This window comes from Mesitornis unicolor, unplaced genomic scaffold (genome assembly GCF_000695765.1).
Source record: "Mesitornis unicolor isolate BGI_N332 unplaced genomic scaffold, ASM69576v1 scaffold11255, whole genome shotgun sequence".
Classification (NCBI taxonomy): domain Eukaryota; kingdom Metazoa; phylum Chordata; class Aves; order Mesitornithiformes; family Mesitornithidae; genus Mesitornis; species Mesitornis unicolor.
Window position 1 is genome coordinate 451 of NW_010184938.1, and position 22,827 is coordinate 23,277.

General features: G+C 46.6%; 1 protein-coding gene across 1 annotated transcript in view; it reads left to right on the plus strand.

Moving 5' to 3' along the window:
• Nucleotides 1-15,567: 15,567 nt before the first annotated feature.
• Nucleotides 15,568-22,827, plus strand: part of LOC104540782 (sodium bicarbonate transporter-like protein 11) — a gene marked incomplete at both ends in the record, with an annotated part of 43,057 nt that continues 35,797 nt past the window's right edge. Inside the window, one exon of the mRNA XM_010184667.1 lies at nt 15,568-15,618. Coding sequence (XP_010182969.1) covers nt 15,568-15,618 — 51 coding nt within the window. The remainder of the gene's footprint in view (nt 15,619-22,827) is intronic.

The window sequence follows — 22,827 nt, forward strand, 5'->3', positions numbered from 1 at the left end:
GCAGGGATTTTCTTCTCTCTGGGTGGTTTTTGGCTCTCTAGGCTTGAAGGACCTGATGCGAATGGCAGCAGCAGGGCTTGTCGGGCTGTAGCTGCCCCAGGAGCATCCTTGCAGCCATACCCTGGTGGGATGGATGGAGACGAGTGATAATGTGGGGAGAAACTCAAATTTGGAGCTGGTGGAGAGAAGATCTTGGCTGGTCAGTGCTTGGAGCAGAGCAACCTTTGTCTCATAAGGTCTCAAGATGCTGCGGGTGGCTTTTGAACAGCGATGGTGATGGAGTGAGTCATTGCTAGGGGATACCCACTCATGGCAGTAGATAAGGAGTGGGAAATTAGGCAGTTTGGGGGGTGAGGAGGAGGTGGCCTTCCTCCCCTTTTGGTGTTGGGGCAGGTGCTGGCACCCCGCAGCACTGGGAGCTGCCACTTGGGTTCAACCCCAGGGCAAAAAGCACCCCGCAGGGCACAGATTTGGGCACCAGGTTTGTTCTCCTCTTCCTCTCGCCCGCTGCCATCTCCTTCTCCAGGAGTTAAACGCCTCTTCCCCCTGCTCCCAGCCTAATTGCGTCCCCAGGGTTTAACGCGCGCGTGTTTGTTTTAGTCAACGTGTTGGCTGTTCCCACCGGAACACGCTGATTTTTTTTTTTTTAGGGATTGGGCTTTCTTTTTTTTTTTTTGCTTATTGTGCACAACAAGCCTACTGCACAAGATATTCATTGGAGATGGGGGGGGAATTGTAGTAATGCCAATACTTCTTGAATATTATAAACCTGGCTTATCAGCGCGACGCAGAGCTGGAATTTGTCTCTTCCTGTGCTGCATCTCTGCTTTCTGATGAGGGGCGTTTAAATACAGGCTGGAGACGCAGCCTTTCCAGTGTGCTCTGCTGGGCTGTGACAGCAGCAGCGGGGCTGCTGGAGCAGCTCTTTTTATTATTTTATATTCTTTTTTTTTTGCATTAATTCCTCGCCAAAAAATTAAGGAACTCCTCGAGGAGAAGGCTCTGAGACTGCATGTCCCAACAGTACCCGCTGAAGGAGGTGAAGGGAGACGCGGTTTGTTTCGTACCTGGCTCTCCTCTCTTCTCCGTCTTGATGGAGCCGGCTTCTTTTTGCTACCCCCGGCTCACCTTTCTCCGCTCGCCCTATGGCCAGTTTGGGGCCAGCGCTGGCTCTTCGCAGGATTTGGCCCCGTGGCCGCAACGTTTGGTGACACAGAGGTGGACCGGGCCGGTGGACGGTGCGTGACTGGGGATGAAGGGGTTGGGGACCGAGGAGGGGTGGTAGCAGAGAAGCCCACCAAGATCTGGGGGAGATTTGGAGATGATGGGTAAGGATGAAGGCAATGTAAGTGGATGCTTTGGTGCGGTGATGTTGATGCACTCTTATCTCAGACCTCTCCTGGTGGCGCTAGCTTGGCCGCTGTCATCTCAACCAAAGAGCAGCTCTGGTCCCTGCTGCACCCTTGTGCTTGGAAGAGCTGATAAACACCCTCAGCTCGGAAAGAAAATAAAAATAGAAACTGATCTTGGCCAGTCTTTTGTTTCCTAAGCTTGTTTGCTGGCTGAAATGGATCCGGCAGCATTTGAAACCTGAAATACCTGCTGGAGGCTAGGAGGGCTTGTTTCACCTTTAGGGCTGTGATGCTGTCAACTCTGTCCTTTAAATGGTTATTAAAGGTATCAGGTGTGGGTATAGGGTTAGGTATTGAGATTCTCTACTGCAGATTTGTCTTGCTACAAGGAGGTACCTTAAAAGTATCATTTTGGTTCAAAATTTTGTGTGTTGCTTTACTGTAAAGAATCTCTATGGGTAAATTCAGTGAATGCTGCTGGTTTAGGAGCTGAGCCCCGCTCTAAGTGCGGATCCCAAGGACTGGAGTCTTGACTGTAAAACTTTAGGGAAGGTATTGGGCTTGATGAGATGAGGTCCTGAGCATCTGATGTAGCCTTGAAGTTGGTCCTGTCTGGAGCAGGAGACCTCCAGGGGTCTCATCCACCTTCGAGTAGTTGATGAGCCATGGGATGCTTCCTTTACATCTTATTAACAGGCTGACCATGATGCGCTTTACCTGGAAAATCTCATCAGGTGGCATGTTAAAATAATAAATAGAAATGGAGGAGACTGGATGAGCAGTCTCGGCAGAGAAGATGCGTAGGAGGTGTTTAAAAACATACGTTGCCTGTGGTTTCGTGCAGCGGAAACAAGTCTGTAGCAGGGACTGCGAGCAGGGGGTATGCGGCTCTGACCGAATCCCTCTGCTAAAAGCGATGCCTGTGCCCCAGCCCTGCCCTGCCTCTCACCGTGCTTCGCTCTGGGGAACGATTGCTGCCGCCCGGTAAATGCGATCCCTGCGAAATCTGTCCTGAAGTCACAGTAATCGCTGGAGTTAGCATCAGGGAGATGGAAGTGACCCAGTCTTGCCAGCATTTGGATAACTCGCTGTTTATTTTTTGTCTTATTTTTTTAAGGTTCTGCTTTTTCTGAGGCTGACTTGATGCTGCTTTGGGGAGTTAGGGTATTTTTTTTTTCTTTTTTTGGCCAGCATTGACGATTCCTCCAGGCTTTAAATATCCAGCTGGGGGAGACTCGGCTTATTGTTATGAAAATCTTGAATTGTAAGGAAAGTGAAGCAGTAAAATAGGCTGAAGGAGGAGGGGGAAGGATGTGGCATCTTCCCTCCAAAGCTTTTTAGGCACCGCGCAGGCGAGCGCTGGGCAGGCAGGCTTGGATCTAAGTCTCCCCGGATGAGGTGAGGTCTCTTCAGCTCCATATTCTGCAACTTGCTCTTAGACTTATTCCCCTGTTTCTCATTCCCTAATGCAGGCTCCTCATTGAATGCGTGCATTAACCCTTGCGCTGCTGCTGCCCGTGCAGCTCAGCTGTCATGCTGTAGCGTGAAAAAAAAACCCCTATCAGATCAGGCATGCACGGCGCTCGCAGAGTTACAGCATCTATGTCTTTAAGAAATTTGCTTTATCTACCTCTCTCGGCAGCAGGTTTTGTTTTCCCCCTCCCTCTTTTTCTTCCTGCATCTTCGCATCCTCTTCTTTTCCCCTGTACTGTAAGGTACAGTATCCTCTCACTTCACTTGAGCCTGGCTGCCACAAAGCTGCCTTTTTTTTATTTTTAAGGAGGCACATGAGCTTTCTCCATCCAGCATCCAGCAAAAACCTCCAGCTCCGAAGCGCAGGGTCACTTTAATTATTCTATTTTGTCCTCCTTGCTACCAGAGGCAAATAGCGAAGCAGCGGGGACCTGGGGGGCTGGAGGAGACAACCCCAAAGCCCCCATTTGGGATGCGGAGCGATGCGAGAAGTTAGCGGCTGCCCGGCATCGCTGCTGGGGTTGGGAGAGCTCGGGTTTGGAGGTGCTCATTTGGGAGCTAATGGGTCGCCCTCTCACTCCACCCATTCGCTGCTCGCCAATTGGAAGTGAGGGAGAAAGATGCTGTGGATGGATTAACAGTGGAGCCATTGAAAAAGCACCAGCCCTTGCCTCCTCGGCCACCTGAGCAAGTGGCATTTGGGAACAAGTGGTGGTGGCCCAGGGGGGAGCAGCCGGGAGGGGACCGGAGGCTGTGTGAACAGCATCTCTAGTAAAGAAGTAGTGCAGGTAAGTTGTGGTCTTAAACAGATCCCCCAAACCGGAGCACTGGTGTTTGCTGGGCGATGCATTTGGGCAGAAAAATGTAGAAAACCAGCTCTGCCAGCTCTTGAATTATTTAATTCACTAAAGTGAAGCAGTGCTTGATGTATTTTCAATGAGCTTTGCAGCTTAGTGATGATATCTATTGCCTGTGCCGGATGTCTCTGTGCTGCTGTGTTTAAGGGTGGAAAATACCTTTTTTGAATTCAATTTACATTAACCAGAGCTGCCTTCCAGGGTTCTGAATTTAGTTTCCAGATCTGCATGGGGAGATGAGCACAAGAGATCTTACCTGTTCTGCTTTTTCTCTGATGCTAAAACATTCTCGCAGCCTTTCTGGGAGGCTTTCCATCCTGATGTTTCACGTGGGGAAAGTGAAAACAAAATGCATGTATGGCATCTGTCTGAAATGCTTGCAAACATCATCCGTGTTGCTGTAGCCATGGAAGCCATGTAGACGAACTATAAACAATGTCCTGATGAATAACACTCCATGTATTGTCAGCCAGCATTTATTTCACCACCGGACCAGGGCATCTTTATTTGGGGTTGATGATGGATGGCAAATATCAGATTTGGTGCTGCTGGCTCTCCCCCTGCCCATGGTGATGGTGGGGTCACTGGTGCTGTTTTGTGGCTCCTGGATATAGAAAACTGCATGGGGTGATTTGGTGTGACCCTGCCAAACCTGTCGTGATCTGAAATCCTTGTTTCTGTGGGGAGAGATGGGGCTGCCATTTGGGGAACCTTTGGATCATTTGGGTTTTGAATGGCAGGGGGGAGGTTTTTTCTATGTCTGGAACAACATCTGAAAGTGTGGTGGGTTTATTGCTCTACTCCTCTTTCCATGTTTCCAGTATAGACATTGTTTAAGACCTAACTTCTGTGTTTTGGGTGAATTAACTGGGCTCCTCTTTCATCTCTATGCCTTTTGGGTGGTGGTGATGGGAAGGGGTACAGGAATAACTTTGCTGCAAAGCTTGGCCCAGCCACTGCTGTCTCTTTAGAAGCTGTTTTTCATTACTGGTGGCAATAAGATAAGGAATAAAAACTTCATAGTAATGCATTCTGTGTCCCAAAACATGATCCTGGTACCATGGAGGGATGCTCGAGTATGAAACTGATGTTGCTGGAGCATCCCTTCCACTTAATCCCAAACAAGAGGTCTGTGGCTACTACTTTACATCTTGCAGCAGCTTAATTTGTTATGATATTTAACACAGTCAAACCACTGCAGGGAACAGCTCCTTTCCTCCGAATAGCCTCAAGCAAATGAAATGTCAATAGACTGTCTCTTAACCATTTTTGCATGTTTTACACGATTCCACTGCAGATGAGTGGCAGGTGGTGGCCACTGGAAGACCTGCCTGTATGAGTGAAGTATTTCAACACAGAAAAATATCTGCATATATCAAAACACCTGCAAAATAAAAGCACCCTTCTGAAGCCACACTTTCAACCCTGACTTAGATTTGGGGCTATTGTGGTATTTTTTTTTTAAATTAACAGTTATGAGGCTTTTTTTGATAGGGCCCTGCAAGTGATAGGGCTGTCTGAAAAGCTGTCGGTAAGAGTTAATGCTTTCTAAATTATTTAAGTGTTTCAGGAAAAGTCCACTGAAAAGTCTCAACTGGTCTGTTCCTGGGCCTTTGCCAGCTTGTGGGATCTCTGGAGGTATTTGCTTTCACTCCTCTCCATGTAGCACTTATGCAAGAAATCCTTGCAAGTCCTAAATCACCTAAATTTTAGAGGGCCCAACAAAATTAAACCTTCAACCTGGGGGTGGGAAGGGGGCAAGTAACCCAAATTCTCTGTCTGCCAGCCAGATCCCAAAGTGCCGCTGTTCTCCTGCTCCTCAGCTTGTCCTGCTCACCTACAAAGTGCTGGCCAAGAAACCTGGTGGGTGAGGGGTCTGGAGAACAAGCCTGATGAGGAGCGGCTGAGGGAACTGGGCTTGTTTAGCCTGGAGAAGAGAAGGCTGAGGGGAGACCTCATCACCACCTACAACTGCCTCAAGGGAGCTTGTAGAGAGGTGGGTGCTGGTCTCTTCTCCCAGGTGATGGGGGATAGAAGAAGGGGAAACGGCACCAAGCTGTGCCAAGGGAGGTTCAGGTTAGAGAGAAGGAGGAAGTTCTTTACTGAGAGGGTCGTCAGAATCTGGCACAGGCTGCCCAGGGAGGTGGTGGAGTCCCCATCCCTGGATGTGTTTAAGGAGCGGGTAGATGAGGTACTTAAGGATATGGTTTAGTGGGTAGACAGGAACGGTTGGACATGATGATCTCAGAGGTCTTTTCCAACTGAGCGATTCTGTGTGTGAGGAGGAAAAGGGAATCCTGGTAGCAAAGCAGCTCCATGGCTCTGGATTTACAGGGTCACTTCCTCTTGCGGCTCGACTCTGGGAGACACCCTCAGTGATTAATTACTCGAGTGGGCTAAATTGTGATGAGTCAACCTAGATAGCCATGATGCTGCTGGTAAATCCAGGCATCAACCCTTAGTGTGCATGGAGGTGTTTTTTGGGGGAGGTCTCTGGTAGCTGTCATTGCTGCAGCCAGTGGTCTTTTATCAGATGGTTTTGCTGGGATGGGTGCTCTGGAGGATGGTGGGGAGGGGATGAAGAAGGGGAATTGCTCAATGTGGAGAGGAAGATGCTCTGAAAGCAGACACGTCTGATCCCTGAGCTTGTGTGTGGGTGGGTGCTTGCCTGGGAGTGAGCAGGCAGGAGGAAGCTTCCTGCTTTATCTTTTCAATACGGTGCTTTCTATTGCCACAGCCAGTGACTGAAAATTAGTTCTGGTTTCATTTACCAGTTACCATGGTGTGATTTAAGACCTCCTCACACCTTTTCCCCTCATAAGGAGAATATCCAGCTCCTTGCATATAACACCTGATCAATACTGTAGTGCTTGATGGGTTGTTAAGTTATAAAATCATAGAACCATTAAGGTTGGATGAAACCTCTAAGATCACCAAGTCCAATGTCAACCCAGCCCCACCATGGCCACTAAACCATGTCCCCAAGTGCCACATCCAGGCACTTCTTGAACCCCTCCAGGGATGGGGACTCCACCACTGCCCTGGGCAGCCCCTGCCAGTGCTTGAGTTGTGTTTTCCACCTGAACTGGGGCTGGCATCCCAGTCTGGTGATGCTGTGGTGGAGGATATTGTTTAAATGGACATACAAAGCGAACTCTTCATGTCCAAGTGACTGGTGCGCTGTGGGATAGCCTAGGAAATGTCAGAGGGTTGGTGTCACATCCTCCAAAAACTGGAGAAATAGGATGCTTCCCAGGCGTTAGAGATGTTTAGTTTTAGTAATCCACATCTTAGTCCCAAAAATGGGAACTCTGGGGATATGAAACGCTTGTGGGAAGCAAAGAGGTGATGGAAGTCCCTTAGAGATGCTTCTGTTAGAGGGCAAGGGAGACAAAGGGACACATCTGTGCAATTCTATGGCAAGAAGGATATGTTAAACATACATAACTCTTAAAAAGTGCTCTGTACTAACAGAAACCTTCACTTCTGTAAGGATTGCTAGAGGACTTGGCTGTGTCTGCACATAAGGAGGGCAAAGCTTGTGTGTCTGCAGGTCTGAGTCTTGGCTAAAGCAGCAATTTGCCATTGAATTGGGCCACGTAGAAGCACTTTCTGCTCTGGCCAACATCTTCTACATCTGGGCTATTGTCTTCTGAAAGCTTATCAAGGTGAAGGGATTTGGAGCGTGTTTAAATCTTCTTGGGTCGTGGCTGTCTTCTAGGCTGTTCTCAAGACTGACAGAAATTGTTTTCTTGTAGGTGTTTGCACACAGATTGTGTTAAACCACCCATTTAGGTAAAGGTCTCCAACAAAAATCCCTGCTTGATTACCAAGTGGTGCCAATGCCTGCTGATACACTGTACTGTATAGCTCTATGCCATGTGGGGATGAGTCTCTCATCCATCCTGCAGTGTCTGGCTGTGTTTTTCAAACCCTTGACAGCTCCATGAGGAGGAGGAGGATAAGCTGAGATGTTGGGGGCAGCAGTGCAGAAGGGGAGTGTAGACAGAGGGTACTCTGCCCTTTTGGGCTTTCACTGTCCAGTACATTGCTAACTCCTTACTCTTCAAATACTGCTGTAGAAAGCAGCATTGGGAAGATATTTAGAGGTGTGTGATGGGCATGTGGATATAATTTAGGGTAAGTCTTTTATGGAGCTGAGTGGCTTGTGATGGGGCTCTGCTTAGCCCTGTGCCACTGAGATGAATGAAGAATGAGGTGGTGGGTACCTCTCCTTGGTTTGAATCCCAGAATATGAGGAGTTGGAAGGGACCGGGAAAGCTCCCCCAGTGCAACCCCTGCCACAGCAGGATCACCACAGCAGTTACACAGGAACATGGCAAGGGCTTTGGGTGTCTCCACACAAGGAGACTCCACAACCTCTCTGGGCAGCCTGGGCCATGCTCCAGAACCCTCACACTGACAAACTTTGGCCTCATCTGCAGCTGGAACCTCCTGTGCTCCAGCTTGGGACCATTGCCCCTTGTGCTGGCATTGGCCATCCCAGAGCAGAGCCTGGCTCCTTCCTCCTGACACTGCCCTTTCCAAATGGATCCCCAGGAATGAGGGCACCCCTCAGGCTCCTCTGCTCCAAGCTCAAGAGCCCCAGCTCCCTCAGCCGCTCCTCAGCAGGAGATGCTCCACTCCCTCCAGCATCTCATTTTTGTGGCCCTGCTGGACTCTTTCAAGCAGTTCCTGTCCTTGAACTCAAGGGCCCAGCACTGGACACAATATTGCAGATGTGGTCTTACCAGAGCAGGGTTTGAGGAGCAGTAGGGCTCTGATGTGCTCTGTGAAAGAAGGGGTTGTCCCCCTCGGCCTCTGAGGGAAACTGTTAATGGATGCGTGTCGGCACTGAGAAAGCACACATTGTGCTTGCAGGGGATGTGAGGCTGCAGAGCTGCACTGAAGAGGAGGTTTTGAGTTGATCTTGACTCTTATCCCTTCAAGAAACTCCCTGGAAGGTAGCAGAGTGTATTTCCCATTTGTGGGAAATTTTTCCCATTTAATGACTTACAAAAAGTCTTCTTACCCCTCTTGTGTTTTTTCCATTATGTTTTCTTTTGCCTTTATCAATGCAAACTGGTCTTTTCTGCAGAAAGGTCTACGTTTGGGCTTGCCATGGGCAGCAGTGCTCATATACTGTACTTACTGGGCACTTTCCTGCCCAAGTATTAACAAGCTTGCCTTACTCATCTTACACTTCCTTGAATTACAGTGATGGGTTTTGAAACCCTAACTTGTATGGTTTGTTTTGTTGGTTTTTATTTTGTCACACCTCTCTAGATGTAGAGGAAAAACAAGTAAAATCTCAAGCTCTTATCTTGTATATCAGTTGTTATTGCCCAGAACAGCTGCACAGGGACATGCCTTTCATCTCTACCAGTACAAACTGTGCTTTCACCAGTGTTTTCCAGTTGAAGTATGCAGGGATCAGCTGCTTAAGGTGTAGATAGAAATGAGAAGTGGTAACTTAAGGCAAAAATAGCTTTTCACGTGCTGTCGTCCATTCATTCTTGCTGACTTAAATGGTTTTAAACCTCTCTGCTTGGTTCCTCTCTGAGATCTGCCAAAATCTCATGTTTTATGAACACAAGTGATGCTGTACAGAGGAATCCTGCAATATTGATATATATGGACCTGATCAGATTTGCTGGCTGTCAATCTCTCTTCCTGTCCTTCTGCGGCGATGCAGTTCTGTGTTATGAAAGGAGTTTGAGGTGCTTCTTCATCCTCCTGCTGTTGAGCTCGGCTCTTGCTGCATACAAAGATTTTTGGACTCTCAATAAGCTCCTTTCAGTTAATGTTCCACATAATTAAAAAAAGAAGTCATTGCCTGCAGGTTTTCCCTTGGGATATTATTCTTTGTGTGGTTTTTCTGTTAAGTCTACCTGGTTTTCTGCTGATTTTTGGGTGGAGGAGGGGAGCATCATTTGGTTAACTATGTGAAACACCTAAATTGTGGCTTTCCCATTGCCCCAGATTGCCTGAACCTGGGTGCAGCTCCCTGGTCACTTGTGCAGCTGAGGACTCTCTTGCCCTGTGATGTTAATTCATGGTGGGGTGGAGAGAGTAGTGAAGCTCAGTTTTAATATTAAATATCAGATCTGATAGAGTCTTGGATAAGGGGTAGTTTTGTCATCTTCTCCAGATCTAAGCCTTAGATAAGACACTAATACTTGTTCAAGCTGCACTTGGCCCCAGATCTGTTTGAGGTGGTGCAACCAACTGCAATGTTCCCCACCATGTGGGGAAACTGGTGCTCAGCTATTTGATGGTAGTGATGGATGAGGACAAACTCCTGGAAGTCATCTTGAAGTGGCCAAAGCCTTGCTTCAAAGCTAAAACCCTGCATGTCTTCTGCAAAGTAGTCTAGGACATTAGGGGCTGAAGCGTGGCCAGAGAAGGGCAACGGAGCTGGGGAGGGGTCTGGAGCAGCCGAATGATGGGGAGCGGCTGAGGGAGCTGGGGCGGTCAAGTGGAGAAGAGGGGGGAAGAGGAGACCTTATCCCCTCTGCAGCTCCTGAAAGGAGGGGGTAGCGAGGGGGGGATTGGTGTCTGCTCCCAAATAACAAGTGATGAGACAAGAAATGGCCTCAAGTTGTGCCGGGAAGGTTTAGCTTGGATATTAGGAAACACTTCTTCACTGTGAAAGGGTTGTCAACCACTGGAAGGGGCTGTGCAGGGCAGTGGTGGAGTCACCATCCCTGGAGGTGTTTAAAAGATGGGGAGATGAGGTGCCTAGAGACATGGTTTAGTTTAGAGGCAGGTTATGGTTGGACCCTGATCTTAAAGGTCTTTTCCAACCAAATGATTGTGATTTATTATTATTTTTTCCAGATAACTGGGCAGTTTAGTTTGATGCTGAGAACTGATAATTTCTCTTGGGAGGAAATTGGGAAAGTCTAAAGGGTTTCTTTTTTCAACTGAACAGGTGATTTTTGTTCTGACTTCTTGCTTGAAGGCTCAAGTGTTTTACTTCAGCAACTTTAAAGCAAGGCATTGTATTTGCTGATGAGTTTCCGGAAGGTTCTTAGGACTTCAGTAAAACATTTTTGAAGAAGGTGGTGGAAACTGGGATATTGGAGCAGACCCTGAGTACAAGATGATGAAAGTACCCAACATCTTCACATAAGTGCTTGTGGGGTAACAGAGTGTTCCAGATACACAGGCAGCCTATTTGAGTGACAATTCAAGAGCAGCTGACATTCAAGCGCCTGTAAATAAAAGTACCTTTCCAATAACTCTTTCAAACTGGTGTCGCCTCAAAGTAAACGCGAATTAAATATCAAGATGCTAGAACTTGGAGATTTGCTGGAGCGAAGTCATAAAAGCTGATTTCTGTAGTACCACTCGTATAAAGCTTGTGAGAGAGAAGATGTTTTGCTTCGATATAAGGCTTGTGCTGCAGAGGGCTGTTTACTTGGAAGATGCCAGCAGCAGATCATTGTAATTGAGTTACCAAAGTATCCAGAGAATGTTTTCATTTGTAATCCGCTAATATTGCGAGGCTCAAGAGAACTTATTACTAACCTTAATACAAGAGAGCTAAAACGAGTTATTAGATGGGAGACACGTTGCCCACAGGAATTTAATAATGGAGGATGGCATGGTAGGGTTTTGTCTGTTTTTGTTGTTAAATGCAAATGTAAAAATGGCAAGAATGTAAGAAATCAGGAAGGAAACCCACTTCTGGTCTGATACTTCCCCACTGTGCATCAACTGATTTTTGTCCTAGTCCAAAGACCAAGCACCTCAAACTACAGCAGACTTGACTGTCCTACTTATGAAAGTAAACTCATATCCCTCCCCCTTGGTGGCTTTTGGAGTCACTGCAATGGCTTCAGGTCCAAGGACAGTGTCTTGCTTCCGAAATCTTAAACTATATCCCTGAATCTAGAAAAATAAGCTTTGTTTTCCATTTTGCAGCACTTCAGGGCTTCAGCTCTTCGCTTTTAACTTCTAATTCAGTGCTCATAAATGGATGAAAAACTAGTCAGAAGCTTCTCTTTGAAGAAGCAATGAAGTGGTGACACTTTTAATGCCTGTCCAATTCAGTCTCCTCTAATAGGCATCCCTGTGAGGAATAAGGTGGGGTGGCAGTAGAGACTTGTTTACTGGAGTAAATTAAGTCTTAAAAATGAAGAGCACTGCTTGAAGTGTCAAAAGAGCTATACCACATGCTTTTTGGCAGATAATGGGAGATGGCATCTTGTTCCCCTTCTGGATAGGGAGAGCAATTGTAGAGCCTTGTTATCCTTTTAGGTGAGAAAGCAGTCTCTGGAGAGCGAGGACGTAGACATCTCTAAGAGGTAGTAGAGACACGAGAGTGAATTTGCTGTGTTCTGTGTCTTAGCTCCCCAGGGCAATGCTTTCCAGCTTTGTCTCTCTCTAGAAGCCTGCCCTTATGTCTTGCTGAAATTGCTTTGCTTGGCTTATTTTAATTGCTGAAGTCTCTGAAAGAAATCCTGGGGGAATGGAGCGAGCAAGGTGGGTTTAGTGGATCTGAGAGAAGTGGTGTTCTGGTGCGGAGAGAGGAAACTCCCACCCTGTGGTACTAAAATGCTCTCCAAACTGTATGTTGTCTTCCTCCAGCCTGCAAAGGCTACTGCAGGGGCTGATTTATGCTGCATGGACGCACTTGTGCAGCTTCAGGCAAACCCTGGAGTGCTGTGATGTTGATCTTTAATGGATTTGGAGACTCATATTCCTGCCCAGACTTCCCTGAGCTTAGAAATTGCATCAATTACTGCTGTGTTTTATGCAGCCCCTTGGTTGAGCTCTTTTTTCCAGAGTGGAGTTGAGATGGTTAGAGGAAATGCTGTCTGTCTGGGGGTACATACCTCACTGCTAGAGAAAGAGGGAGGACTCTGCCTTGCTGTCTGTTCTGCAATACCCACCCCATTGCTCCCATCTTCAGTAATACACAGCTAAGGAGCTGAGACCTTGGATATTACAATCCCATAAGCCTCGAGAGGAGAGGCTTGTGGAGCCTGCTGATACGTTTGCCTTGCTGGCTGCTGCTGAGCATGCACTTAAGCATGAGCTAGCTGGCCTTGTCCTTAGCTGGCATCCCATAAACATGAGATGTGCTCGCTTGTGCTAAACCAATATGGGAAATACAGGCAGAAGGGAGCTGATGTGTAAGGAGGAAAGATGTCCATCACCTTCTCCCCCAAATCTGTCTCCATATAGAAGGGAGCTGATGTGTAAGGAGGAAGGATATCCATCACCTTCTCCCCCAAATCTGTCTCCATTGCTGTGCTCGGTTAAAAATTTCAGTGATTTTTCAGAGATAGAGATGATGTGGCTCCCAAATGGTTAAAAATTTCGGTGATTTTCAGAGATAGAGATGATGTGGCTCCCAAATTGCCCTTCCTACCTCTGCTCCCGCTGATGCGCTGACCTTTAGGCCAGTCCCAACGCTCTGTGTGTGTAAACACCCATCACCCTTTACCTCCTGGGCACATTACACACCCTTGCTGATGCTAACATGCGCGTATCCCCTTCCGCAGGGGCTGTACCAGCTCTTCAAAAGGCTCCGACGAGGCTGTTTTGAAGTCTGAATACCATTGGTGCTATGGGACACCATTATGTATGGGGAAGACAAATTACCAGGGCTGGCCTTTAGCCAGGACATAGTAGGGTGAACGCCTGGTGCTGCTTTTTTTTTCCCAAACGTGCCGTTGCATCTTTAATTACAAGGTTAAGACCTCTGTTTTATGACTCATCTGAAAAAACAGCACCTCCAACATAATTGCCTGAGCATGTTGCCTAGGGGACTATCCCTCATTAGTGACTCAGAGGGACAAGTGCCACTTAATTAAGTGGCACTGCCTGTTGTAATCCCCCAGCCTTGCCTTTTTCATGCCTAGTCCAAGCGGTGACCAAACCAGAGTCTCCCATAAAGGTGTGATACCAACCCAGGCAACATTACGTTTAGAAGGTATTTCTAATGAGGAAAGCAGCCAACTCTGAATTCGGGCTCCTTGGATGTTATCAACCCAAGGAAACAGGAGTGTTCAGTTGAAGAAAAAGCATTTTTGCCTAGTGAGGGATGAACATGTTGCTTCAGGCTCCCTCAGAAGTCATAAAAGAAGTGAGAAATGGATATCCCATCCTGGTGGGAATGTCAGTTCCTTGGGTAATCCATCTGCCTAGGCGTATTTTGTTTGTTTCTCTGAAATGCGTAAATGCAATGGTTACACAATAAGAGCCTCTTTAAAAACCTTTCCTTTGATCGTTAGCATGCTAATCAGCCTGGATGGGTCTTCTCCTTCCCTTCCAGGTGGAGGGAAACAATTGACTCCTTTAATGGGTGCCCCTTGGTCACCCTGCTTTGTTCCTCCGACCAATTGTTCTGGGATGAACATTGTGTTTCTCTCTTGGACCAGACACTTGAATTGCCCTTGGGTTTATGTATTGTTTTTTTTGGGTTTTTAAATGGTCATCAGGGTGTCCCTCCAGGAACCTGTGCAGCCAAATGCTGTCTGCATTGGGAGGTCTGAGCCACCCTGGGCTGTGACAAGTGTCGGGGCTGGAAGGTGCTGCCGTCAGTGGTGTGACTCGTATCCGTCTGTCCCACAAAGGCTCCCGGTGGAGCAGGATGAATTGCGATGCTTGAAGTTGTGGCACACTGTAAAGGGAGGGGAGGGGGGAAGCCAAAAACACGTCACCTGTAAGCCAAAAGTTATGGGGTAGAGAAAACAGTCTCATACCTCAAACTAAAAGCAGGAAGCCTAATCTGTAGAACAATAAAGCAGGCAAAACCTCTTTCCTTGTTGGCCCAAATTCATCCCAGGCTTGCGTAGGTAATGTTTGATTAGCCTAATGAAGTGGAGAAAGACAGAACAAATCTATTCCTCTTTCTGATTACATTTTGGCTGGGAAGAAGCATGTAAAGAGGCAGCATCTCGTAGCAGCTTTCTATAAGAGACTGCTTGGGTGACTCTTGCTCAAGGCTTGAAATGAAGAGCTGTTAGATCACCAAAAAATGGGGCACACACCTGTGATTCCAGCCCACGCAGTCTGAACTGTCAGATGCTGTTAGCATTAAAACCAGCCAGGCTGGGTTTAGGTACCAGGCTTTGATCACACCTGAAAGCAGATGCTCCTATGCTGTTTGAACATCTCCCTGCATCGTAAATACCTGATTTTCCAGCAGAAAATTGCAGAACTGACTTGCTAACAAATAAAGTATATTAAATAATGAGTTGTGGGGAATCGGTCCTGGTGCTGCAGCGTTTGTGGGCTCACTCTTGGTCAGTGTCACTTCCCATTTGTGGCTTCCTCATGAGCCCCTGTTGGTGCAGATGGTGTTTGCTGCAGGACCCCAGCTCAGGAAGTGGGCCAAGGAAGGCTGCAGTGCTCTGGGGCTTATCTTCAAGTGCCAAGCAGTGTTTTGGGATATCCTCATGATTAGGAGCAGCAGAATAGGGTGTGAATTGCTGTTTTCATCTGAATTGAGTTGTTTATTCTAAATTAAATTGTTTCTTTTTCATCTGAGCATAAGCTACAACCTGGACTTCAGTATGGCTTGTATTTTTTATAGAAGCTTTGCAGATGCTTAGATAGTATTACTACTGGATGCACTTGTTCAGGTTTGATTGGTCACTGAGATGGTCAGGCTTGTCCTAATCATTTATCTTGCTGTTTTGTGGTCCCAGTCCAAAAACTACTTAACTTTTTTCCAAGCAGTAACTGTATGAGATATTCTGGTAAATGCTAAAGTCAATAAAGAAAAGGCTGAAGTTGCCACATTTGGGAAAATCTGATGCCTGCATGATTTTGGTACTGGCTTTCTACTGTAATCCAAGCTTGCAGTAAGGTGAAGACACTTAGCATCTTGGTGAATCTTATATTTCCTTATTTTTATGTCTTTTTAGAGTCTCCACCAGCAGCGATGTCAAGAAATGGATACTTCTTTGAAGAGAGTGGCAAGTATCATTTGACTTCTTTGTGCTTGGTGTCGCCTTATTGGAGGGAGAGCTGCACTGCAGGGTTAGCTGAGAACTTGAAACAGGCAATACAAAATCTCTTTAGCTCAAGCAGCATGTGAAGACGGTCTTGTGTGGTGGTTGTGTAATCTTGTACTGGAAGCAGACTCTGTGTCTTTTAAATCCTGTAGATGTTGGAGATACTCAAAGCAGTCAATAATCATGTTGTCATCAGTGACTATTCTGGGTGGATCCTTGTTTTTCAAGTTCTTTCATGATGTTTTCCTGTAATACGGGCTGGCAGGTGTATTTGCTTGTCTCTTGGAGTGGAGATCACGTGTAGGTGTTGGATCCCTTTGGAGACATCCTGCCAAGAGCGCCAGGCAAATGATGGAGGGCTCCGGTAAATGCATCTTTTAGTACAAAGTGCTCTCAAAGGTATATTTTTTTCTTGGAAGCAGAATGAAGTTGTGGCATTTGGAAACTTGGATCACCTGCCTCAAGAAAGGTGGCTGAGCTCTCAGAGATATTATACTGACTAAGGGCCAAAGTATCATACAACCGAACTTGAAGTGCAGTGAAATCCCAACTTCTTCTTTTTCTGGAGAAGTATCATGTGTAGGGGTTGTTAGGGAGATATCTTGAGTTCAACTTAAGACTGGCCTCTTTGGGATGTAGCATTTAAGTGCCTGGTGCTTCTTGCCCTTGAGAAGGTGCAGTGCTTTGGAGTAACTTGTAAATAGTGAGAGCAGAAGTCTAAAATGCTCTGGTTGTTTTAAGCCTGTAAATGCTTGTTGCTGTCATAGGACGTATCCTTGTTTCAGGGAGCCGAGTCTTAGGTTAACATCTGGGAAAGAGAAGCCAAATGTCTGCCAGATGCCTGCTGCATTATATCCAGTGCTGCTGTTGATAAAACTGGAAGCAAGCACTCTCAGCTGTAAGAGGCCTTTTCTGAAGAGCTGCAGAAGGGCAGAAGTTAATGCCTGACCTCGGGGAGGCTTTATTGCTTTGGTATTTGCAGGTTTTTTGAGTGAATGTGTGGCACTAGGTCTGGGTAATCCTGCTCCAAACTTTACCTGATTTGCTTGTGCCCCTTGGGCTGTGTTTTGGTGGTATCTTGAGGCCTGGGAATCACAGAATCACAGCATGTGTTGGGTTGGAAGGGACCTTTAAAGCTGATCCAGCCCAACCCTGCAGTCAGCAGGCACATTGGTACCAGATCAGGTTGCTCACAGCCCCATCAAGCCTGGCCTTGAATATCTCCAGGGATGGGGCCTGCACCACCTCTGGGCAACCTGTGCCACTGATCGACCACCTCATGGGGAAGAGCTTTTTCCTCAGATCCAACCTAAATCTGCCCTTTTCCAGTTTAAAACCATTCCCCCTTGTCCTATCGCTCCATGCCCCAGTGAACAGCTCTTCCCCAGCTTTCTTATAGGTACCTTTCAGGTCCTGGAATGTAAGAGGGTGGTCCAGGTTGGGACCAGCAGTGGTGACTAAGCCCCCAGCATCTGGCTGAGAGCAGTGTAAGGGTTTAGGAGAAATGTCCTTGGAGGAAAGAGGAAGGTGGCAGTCTTCTGAAGCCACCTCCTTTACCCCAAGCCCTCCTGCCATGGGGAACACAAGCACTGCTGTCTGTCCTAGCATCTTATGTGGAAAGACCCTACATGCCCCCTTTCAGGACTCGATGTTGAACTGTCCAGGTGAAAAAAGCAGGTATCTGTGCAGGTATTTGTAGTTGTGGCACTCCCTGTGCAAAGCTCTCCTACGAGATAGGCAACTTGGTGCCATGACAGTGAGCATTTATTTCTGCCCTATTTGTCTTCCCCTTTTGTCTTAAGGAGATAGCACCTTAGAGCTACCATGGACTTTGTGAAACTGTGCCTGCTGCTTTCCTGTTGTGCTTCTGCAAGGTTTGGGGGAAGGAGGGAAGGTTACTCGCAAGTTCCTCTTGAGCCTGTGTGCAGTATTGAATGCTGCATTAACTGTGACTGAAAAGACAGTGGATTTCTTGGTTATTTCGCACTCAAATCTGCTGTCATTCTTGTTCCTCATTACAAACTGACCTTTCTGAAGGGTTCAGCTGTTGAGCGATGAGTCACCTTCTACTGCTTGATTTAACCGAGGGCTTGCGTGTTTCTGCACAGACGAGGGGAGAGCACATCCTGGTTGCCAGTGTGAATATTCACATGCCTCCGAGGCAGCGCTTTGGCGCTCTCCGTACTGAAGCTTCATGTGCTCAGATTCTTGAAGGCTTACCCAAAACCTTTATCAGGACTAGAGGAAACGGCAGAGGAAGAAAAAAAATTACCTTTTTAGAGTTTCAAAACGGCTTGTTTTGAAATGGAGCTACTTAATCATTTAAGCTGGTTTTTGGCACTGCTGGTTTGGATCTGCCAGGTCATAGAGACCAAGAGATGCTCTTGCTCCACCTTTAAAATAAAAACCCTTTCCTCTAAGCTGTGTGGTGGGGGAGAGTGGGGCAAAGAAAAAAAAAATAACTATTTTTAATCATATCTTTCTCCTTTGAGAAACGTCTTTTTGGTAACGCTACTTTTTGCAGTCGAGCTTTTTCCTTATCTCCTCCTGAGATCTTACATATACATATGGTTTTCTGTATCCTCAGTCATTAGGATGTTTTTGTTTGACCATATCTGGGGCTCTGTTCACAGACTGTGTTTGTCTTTGCCAGCGAACTTTTTTTCTTAGCCTCGTTGTGTTCTCAACAGCAGCTGCTGCAATGTTAAACCTCAGAAGTTTTGGTTTAAATCGTTGTAGCGAGGGTAATTTTGGCTGCAACCACCAAAGCAGAGCTTTGTACGAATCTCCTGGATATTTGCTGTTCATTAAAAACTTTCTGAAGTACTTAATTTGTAGCTCGGTTAATTACTGAGGCCCTGAGGAAAGCCCATGAACAGGATTTTGTAGGGAACGGATGGTATGATGACTATTTCAGAAGCTGAGATGGTTGTTACAGTCCCAACTATGTACCAACCTATTTGATAACTTCTTAAATGGCTAAAAATCCAGAAACTTAATTAAAGGAGCTCATGTCTTTAGCTACAAGTTTGTTTCCAGTTTGTTTCTTCCCTATCACTGGAAGAACTTGACTGAAAGCCATTTCTGTGGTATTTAGTGCATTGCAGGAGGTAAATGCATGGGATATGGGTTTTGTAACTTGCTCTGTAGAGGCAACATGAAGAGGAAAAATAAGGAAATCGGTTTGTGCCTGCCCAGGTAGGGGCTTCTGATGGAGAGTGTGGTGGCAGCTGTTGGCCATGCGGTGTTTTCAACCCGTGGATCTTGTCAGTTGTAATAGCTGTCCTCTGCTGTATCTTGCTGATGAAAATCCATGGTTTTCCTCATCTTTTGAGTCCGTGGAACATGCCTCTTACACAAGCAAATGAACAAAACCTGTCAGGGCTCAGCAGTGTTTAGTGTCCCACCTATTCCCCATGAGCAGGCTGTGTGTTTAGGTCAATTGAACCTTCAGTAGGGTGATTTTTTTTGTCAAATGAGTTTTCTTCTTGGCGAATTCAAGTGACTAATGAGGTGATTGTGCAGACACAATCCAAACCTGAAGATAATTGGCGTCCTGATGAAAGGCAGCTCAGCAATCAACATTCAGCGTAAGGACTCATCAAGCCCCACACTTGTCTCTTAGCTGTCAGCCTCCTGCACCTTCCTTGGTAGGGGAATATCCAGTGCCTGCTACAAGTGGATTTTAGCTCTGAAGACATTGGTATTAGCTGCAAGTGATTTAAATTCTGCCCATTTATGATGAGCTTTTTAATTGACCCAAGAACTTTCCCTGATAAGATGCAAAACCAAAGGCTTTCTAGTTCCTCCTGCAAGAGCCAAAGGAAGGGGGTCCCAGTGTAGCGCTGGGGATATCTGAATTGTTGTCTTGTTTTAGAGCTGGCTCAACAGATACTGCCACATAAATTTTTGTCTTCCAGAGCAAATCCCTCCCTGCTTGGTCGTCTCCTCTGACTTATTAATTGGTTTTGCTGGCACAATAAATTGTAGTTGTGTTGAAGGGCCCCAAGGCCCCAGTCTGGCTTGGGATGTTTGGACATATTTCATCTGCTTGTTTTTGTTGTTCAGTTTGGTATGTGTGGTGCAGGGTTTGAGGTTTTCTTTAAAATTTATCTTTATCTGTCTTGGAATTGTTTGCCTAAGTAGGAGCTTAATCTCAATGTCTCTGTGGAACAAATCCTTTCGCAATGGGTTTCCCCCGTTGAGATGCTCGGTTTACCAGCAGGAGATGCACTACTGCTACCTATGGAGAGCCTGAAGGTCTGGCTTGCAGGTCGCTTGTAGGTTTTTAGTTCTGAGAACTGGGGCTGTAATAAAATGAACGCTCCTGATTTCTGTGGGTTCTGGTACAGAACCGAAATTCCACGTGCTGCTGTGTTTTGTTTAAAACCCAACAACAAAATAAAAACAAAGCCCCACTGAATTACTTGGATTGTTCACAACATTTCCTAGAAATCTGGCTGCAAAATACAATACTGGAGTTAATTCAAAAGTGCTTGGGTGTTGGTGTAGTGGGTTGGTTTTGTTTTTTTGTAGCAGATCAGTTCTTTCAGTTCTGTTACAAATTATTACTGAAGTGGCAGGGAAACTTTGTTTTCCTCTGGCTCTTCATGACAAAAGCCTGACTCCAAGTAGGGTTGGAGACATGCGACTGAAGTGCTGGCTGGCTGGCAGTGGAGGGATGTGTTACTTAAAGGATGTGGGTCTGGTCTTGGTGATTCACCTGCTAGATGTTTGTTTCTACCTTCTTTTTAACAAGATGTGGTTGTGGTTTTGAGGCACACTCAAAGCTTTTTAGGTCCTGAATTGACATCTCCACAGCAGGGGGCTGTTACTCCAAAAGGCCACAAACCCATATCTGATGACCTTCCAGTGACTGCTTGAGAGCTGGGAAGCATCATCCAAGCCTTCCCCAGCTCTTCTGCTCCTCAAGCTACCTGTGGAGGGGTTGGGATTGAAGAACACTTCTCTAAATCCCATCTAGATGGCCCAGAGAAGTCATTAGTCTGTACCAACCCATAATATTTGGCTTAATAAAGAAGGTCTTCTAACAGAAGCATGGGAGGTAAGCTCAGGACCCCTCTTGGGCAAACCCTAAGCAGTCCAAGCCTTAACTATAGGATCACAGCATGTGTTGGGTTGGAAGGGACCTTTTAAAGCTGATCCAGTCCAACCTTGCGGTCAGCAGGGACACTGGTACCAGAGCAGGTTGCTCACAGCCCCATCAAGCCTGGCCTTGAATATCTCCAGGGATGGGGCCTGCACCACCTCTGGGCAACCTGTGCCACTGATCGACCACCTCATGAGGAAGAGCTTTTTCCTCATATCCAACCTAAATCTCCTTTTTTTCAGTTTAAAATCATTCCCCTCATCCTATTGCTCCATGCCCCAGTGAACAGCTCTTCCCCAGATTTCTTATAGGCCCCTTTCAGGTCCTGGAAGGTCGCTATAAGGTCCCCCTGGAGCCTTCTCCAGGCTGAACAACCCCAGCTCTCTCAGCTGTCTCCATAGCAGAGCTGCTCCAGCCCTTGGATCATCTCTGTGGCCTCCTCTGGCCCCGCTCCAGCACTTCAATGGCCTTTTTGTGCTGGGGACTCCAGAGCTGGACGCAGCCCTGCAGGTGAGGTGTGAGCAGAGCAGAGCAGAGGGGCAGAATCCCCTCCCTGGCCCCATGGCCACACTTGTTGTGATACAGCCCAGGCTGGGGTTGGTTTCTGGGCTGCAGATGCACCCTTAACAGTGGACAGCCCTTACCTCCCCAGTTGTCTTCTCCTGGCCTGGTGTAAATGCTGTCCACGTGGCTGGGATAGGTAAATCTCCTTAGGACAAGAATAGTGAGCCTTGCCAGGGAATCTCTCAACTGTGATCCAAAGGGGAAAGCTTAAAATTCTAGCAAGCATCCAGCTGTATGCAAAACTGCTTTATTTAATCGGCACGGCTTAAAAATTTAATTTTGTGGGAGATGGCTCTGCAAAATGTGAGTTGATAGCAGCCTTCGGAGGGCGCTGCTCCGTGGCTGCAGCGCTGCAGTTCTCACCTGTGAAATGGAGTTGTTCGTTAGGGAGGAATTTTTTTGCGACTGATTTTTTAGACTCTTGGAAAAAAAAAAGTAATCTCTCTAACGATGAAGTATAACCTCAGCAGGGACATGAAAAATTTAGGCAAAATATTTAAGTAAACGAGGTTGTTCTGTGCATGCAATTGTTCTCTTTTTCTCTGGGAGAGTTATTTTGGGAAGTAGGTGCTTATGCTGAAATCAGCATATGAGGTGTGACTAGAAGCTCGCCTTGGTTAGCGCCTGTGAGAGCGCAGGATGCTATTTAAACCCTTTTTCCTAGAATTCTGTGCAGATTGGAGGACGGCTAACACCTGTACAAAGTTCTTCCTGGTCTCTCCTGAATCCTTCGGTTGCTTTATCCCTGCCAACATTAAGGAACTGTAAGGTTATCTGACCTTTGGAGGCAACTTGAGGCTGTGTTTTTGTGCGGAGTGTAAAGGTCAACGTGGAGGTGGAGGCTCCGTTATTAATTGAGTTTCCTTTTGCACCCGATGTTGGGAATTGGTGTATTTTCGGAGTGACGCAGTGAGTCTGTAAGCCTGCAGTACTATGGGAGCAAAGCAAGACCTCTTGATAGCTTAAAGCTCAGGCTGATCACTTCAGCGCAGGTTAATTAAAACCTCGTACCTTTCTTGAAAATTAGTGTCTGTTGCTGGCTAGGGCAAGTTAAAAACCCATGGGAGTGGAAAAATCAGATGAAATGGACATTTTTATTCATTTAATGCTAATATAATGACTAGTTTTTAGGTAGGCACAGCTTAAATCTCTCTCTCTTGAGTTCCTTAACACTACATTACAGCTGAGTACTGGGACGCTCAAAGAACCAGACCTGATTTTAGGGTAATTCCCATGTCGCTGTTGATGCCCCTTTACCTTTAAAAGCCATTTAATATATATATTATTACTGCTGCTTTTGCTCCTCTGCGTATTTCTTTGGAGAAAGTGGATGCAAAGAGCTCTTGGGCTCTGCCAAAACAAGAACTAGCAAACTCCTGCAGCAGAGCTGGTTACTTGGCTTGCGTGAAGTTTCTGGCTTGAAGCACCAAGAGTGGGGCCAACCGCTGGATTTTGGTTGTGAATGGATCGGGATTGGGGACAAAAACACTCAAAGC